The following is a 3024-nucleotide window of genomic DNA, read 5'->3' on the forward strand; positions in this document are numbered from 1 at the left end:
CGCCCGCCCCGCCTGCCTGCGCGCATGCGCCACGGCACTCACCGCGTCCCCGGGCCTCCGCCGCGCCGTCCCCGCCCACCTCGCTCGCCGTCCATTGGTCACCCCGCCAGGCCAGCTCGCTTTCCATTGGTTAGTCCTGCCGCCAACTTCCCCGCAGGATTGGGGAGGCGGGGTTTGGGCTTAAAGGGGCCGGGAGGGGCGTGGAAAAGTGCGTGGCGCGCCCTGTGCTGGCGGCGTTAGTTGGGCGGTGATAATTAATTGCGCGGTGCCGGTTGCACGGTGGCGATTGCACGGTGCCCGTTGCCCGTTGCACGGTGTTAATCGCACGGTCCCCATTGCACGGTGTTAATTGCACGGTGCAAATTGCACGGTGTTAATTGCACGGTGTTAATTACACGGGGTTAATTGCACATCTCCCGCAGTGCATGTGGCCCTGTGCAGTGCAGGGTGCGTATTGCACGGTACGGCTGGCACAGGGCGCAGCGTGCAAGGACTGAGGCCTTGTGCACCGTCTGTGGGGATGGGCAGCCCATTTTCCCCCATTATCATGAGGGCAGCTCCAGGCCATGGTCCTGCGCGGTGCAGAGCGATTCCCCTGCACCCCGGCACTCGGAGCACCGTGCTCCATGGATGGGGTTGTTTCTGTCCTTGGGACGGGGCTTTGGGCCGGTTGCTTTCCCAGGGCAGGGCAGGACGGAGCTGTACCCTGGAACCCCGAACCTCTCGACAGCGACGAGACGCGACGTCCAGATGTTTTCCGGTTCTCTCTGAGGCTGCCAGCACAGAGACCGCGCCAAACTCATCTCACCAGTGGCCCTCAGCCAGTCACCAAGGGCTGGGAGCACCCCGTGCCATCAGGGCACACTGCCAGACCCCGGCTTTCCCACCCCACCCGAACATCCCTGACCACGGGTGGGGGGTGAAGGGGGGCTGATGCCGCACAGGAGGGAGATGCCGAGGCAAGTGCTGGTGGTGCCGGCAGCCCCGGCACGCTGCAGACGCTTTATTCCCCGGCTGCCCGGCTCCCACCCCGAGCCTCCCCGGGTGATCGTGGAGCAAAGCACCAAGCGAGAGGTGCCCGGCTCCGGCTCCCCGCGGCATCTCAGCCGTGGCCGTGGCCGGCAGCACTGGCTTTGTTCGAGCATCCTCCCAGTGTGCCGCGGCCGCCTCACTTGCAGCCCTGCAGGATTCCCACGGCCTCCCGCACGGCGGCGAAGATCATGCCGTCCAACTGCAAGCGTGGAAAGAGGGGGGGTCAGCACCGGGCACCCCAAACCGGGACCCCCTCTACAGCCTCCAGATCGCCACCCACTCACCTGGGCATGAAGCTGGGGCGTAGCCCCAGGGGGATCGATGCTGTGGTCCCAGAGGCGGGTGGCATTCTCCGGCGAAAGGAACCGCTGCTCCACGCTGATGGTAGCGGTGAGGGTCTGCACCTGCCCGTGGCACGGTGGCATCAGGGGCCGGGGCTCAGCCGTGCCTCAGTTTCCCCAGGGGGCTTTGGCACAGCTGCACCCCAAAGAGCTGGGGTGGGGGGGGGTTACAGAGCTGCCTACCTGGTGGGGAGCCCCAGCAGGGACCAGCACCGCGTCCCCCAGGAACTGGAAGAGGGTCCAACAGCTCACCCCGCAATCCTCGCGCAGCCGCCTCCGCAGCGAGAGGTCCAGGTAGCGGGTGGGGGGCTCCGCCGTGGCCACCCCCTCCTGCCCTTGGTCCTTGCACGTCTGTGGAGGGCCGGGGGTGAGCAGAGCCAGGGGTCGGGGGGGGGCTGGGGCTGCTCTGGGGGGGTGATGGCACCCACCTTCTTCAAGAAATCCTGGATGCGGCCAGCATCCTCGGCACGGAAGATGTGCCACAGGGCACCGGGCCGGCTGCCGGCATCCCAGAGCCGCTCCTTCAGCAGTGCATCCACGCCATCGTCGTCGGCTTGCAGGAGCAGGTCTGTGGGTAAAGGGTTGCTCAGGGGGTGTCAGAGTGGGGGGCTGGGGTGGGGGCACCCCCTCCATGCTCCCACCTTACCCTGCTGTGCCGTCGGCCGCTTGGGCAGCCACGCCGCGGTGTGCACCAGGACGCTGATGGAGTCGGTCGCCTCCACCGTCAGGTTTTTGGTCCCAATCGTCCGGTCCTGGGGATGCACGCCTGGAAGCGGGAGCGGGGCGGTGGGCGAAAGGCGAGCACCGTCATGGGTGGGGGGAGCCCAGCTCACTCCCCCACCCCGGGCACCACAGTCCTGCCGGGTGGCACTCACCATAAGCCACGCAGACACGCGGGCGCAACCAGCGCCGGCCTCGCTGGCCCCGCAGGTAGGCAGCCAGGTTGAGGTGGCCGGTGGGCCCGCAGTACTCCGGCAGCGGCAGGCTGGCACTCAGGTTGGTGGCCCTGCGGCACAGGCGCGGTGTTTGAGGCCGGGGCACCGGCTACCGGTGCTGGCAAAGCCACCTCGGTGCCCCCAGCCCTGCTCGCTGCATCCCACATCGGGATGCATCCCGCGGCTGTGGGGGGCTGGCACCCAACCGGGCAAGAGGAGGGGGTACCGGGCTGCCAGGGAGGGGGGAACCCACCCTGGTGAAGCTTCTGCTGTCACCTACCGGCACACCTCCATGTCGCCAAAGCCACTCTCCAGCTTCAGCAGGTCCCCACCGCCCTGCTCCGGTTCCGGGGATGCTGCGGGAGGGAGCATGCCATCGCACATGGGGATGCGGGCGTCATGCCGCCGGGCACCACCTGGGGAGGGAGGGATGCTCGGGCTGGCTCACCCCCCCGCCCCGAAATCGCACTTGAGACCCCACAAACTCACTGCATGCTTACCCGCGCTGGCGGTGAAGCCGTCCCAAAACTCCTGGCTGCTCATCTTGATGCGGTCCGGTGGTGCCCGCAGGTTCACCGCCTCCACCGCCTGCTCCCCCCGAGCCATACGGAAGGATTCTGGCCCCCACAGCCGCCCCTCCAGCCTCTTCTGTAGCCCTGAAACAAGGACGGGCTGCCGGGGCAGCTGGGGCTCAGCAGGGCCGGGGTTGGGGGGGG

General features: G+C 68.0%; 2 protein-coding genes across 2 annotated transcripts in view; both read right to left on the bottom strand.

The window, feature by feature from the left end:
- Window positions 1-127, bottom strand: part of LOC104828979 (vegetative cell wall protein gp1-like) — a 1002-nt gene extending 875 nt beyond the window's left edge. Inside the window, exon 1 of the mRNA XM_010562989.1 lies at window positions 43-127. Coding sequence (XP_010561291.1) covers window positions 43-127 — 85 coding nt within the window. The remainder of the gene's footprint in view (window positions 1-42) is intronic.
- A 1041-nt stretch (window positions 128-1168) lies between these two features.
- HR (hair growth associated) overlaps window positions 1169-3024 on the bottom strand; it is a 7265-nt gene continuing 5409 nt past the window's right edge. Inside the window, exons 10-17 of the mRNA XM_010562990.1 lie at window positions 2809-2980; window positions 2589-2724; window positions 2249-2379; window positions 2020-2139; window positions 1802-1941; window positions 1557-1724; window positions 1317-1436; window positions 1169-1231 (exon numbers count right to left, since the gene is read on the bottom strand). Of these exons, the coding sequence (XP_010561292.1) occupies window positions 1169-1231; window positions 1317-1436; window positions 1557-1724; window positions 1802-1941; window positions 2020-2139; window positions 2249-2379; window positions 2589-2724; window positions 2809-2980 (1050 nt within the window). The remainder of the gene's footprint in view (window positions 1232-1316; window positions 1437-1556; window positions 1725-1801; window positions 1942-2019; window positions 2140-2248; window positions 2380-2588; window positions 2725-2808; window positions 2981-3024) is intronic.

The sequence above is a fragment of the Haliaeetus leucocephalus genome, unplaced genomic scaffold (genome assembly GCF_000737465.1).
Source record: "Haliaeetus leucocephalus isolate CR32 unplaced genomic scaffold, Haliaeetus_leucocephalus-4.0 Scaffold162, whole genome shotgun sequence".
NCBI classification, from domain to species: Eukaryota; Metazoa; Chordata; class Aves; order Accipitriformes; family Accipitridae; genus Haliaeetus; species Haliaeetus leucocephalus.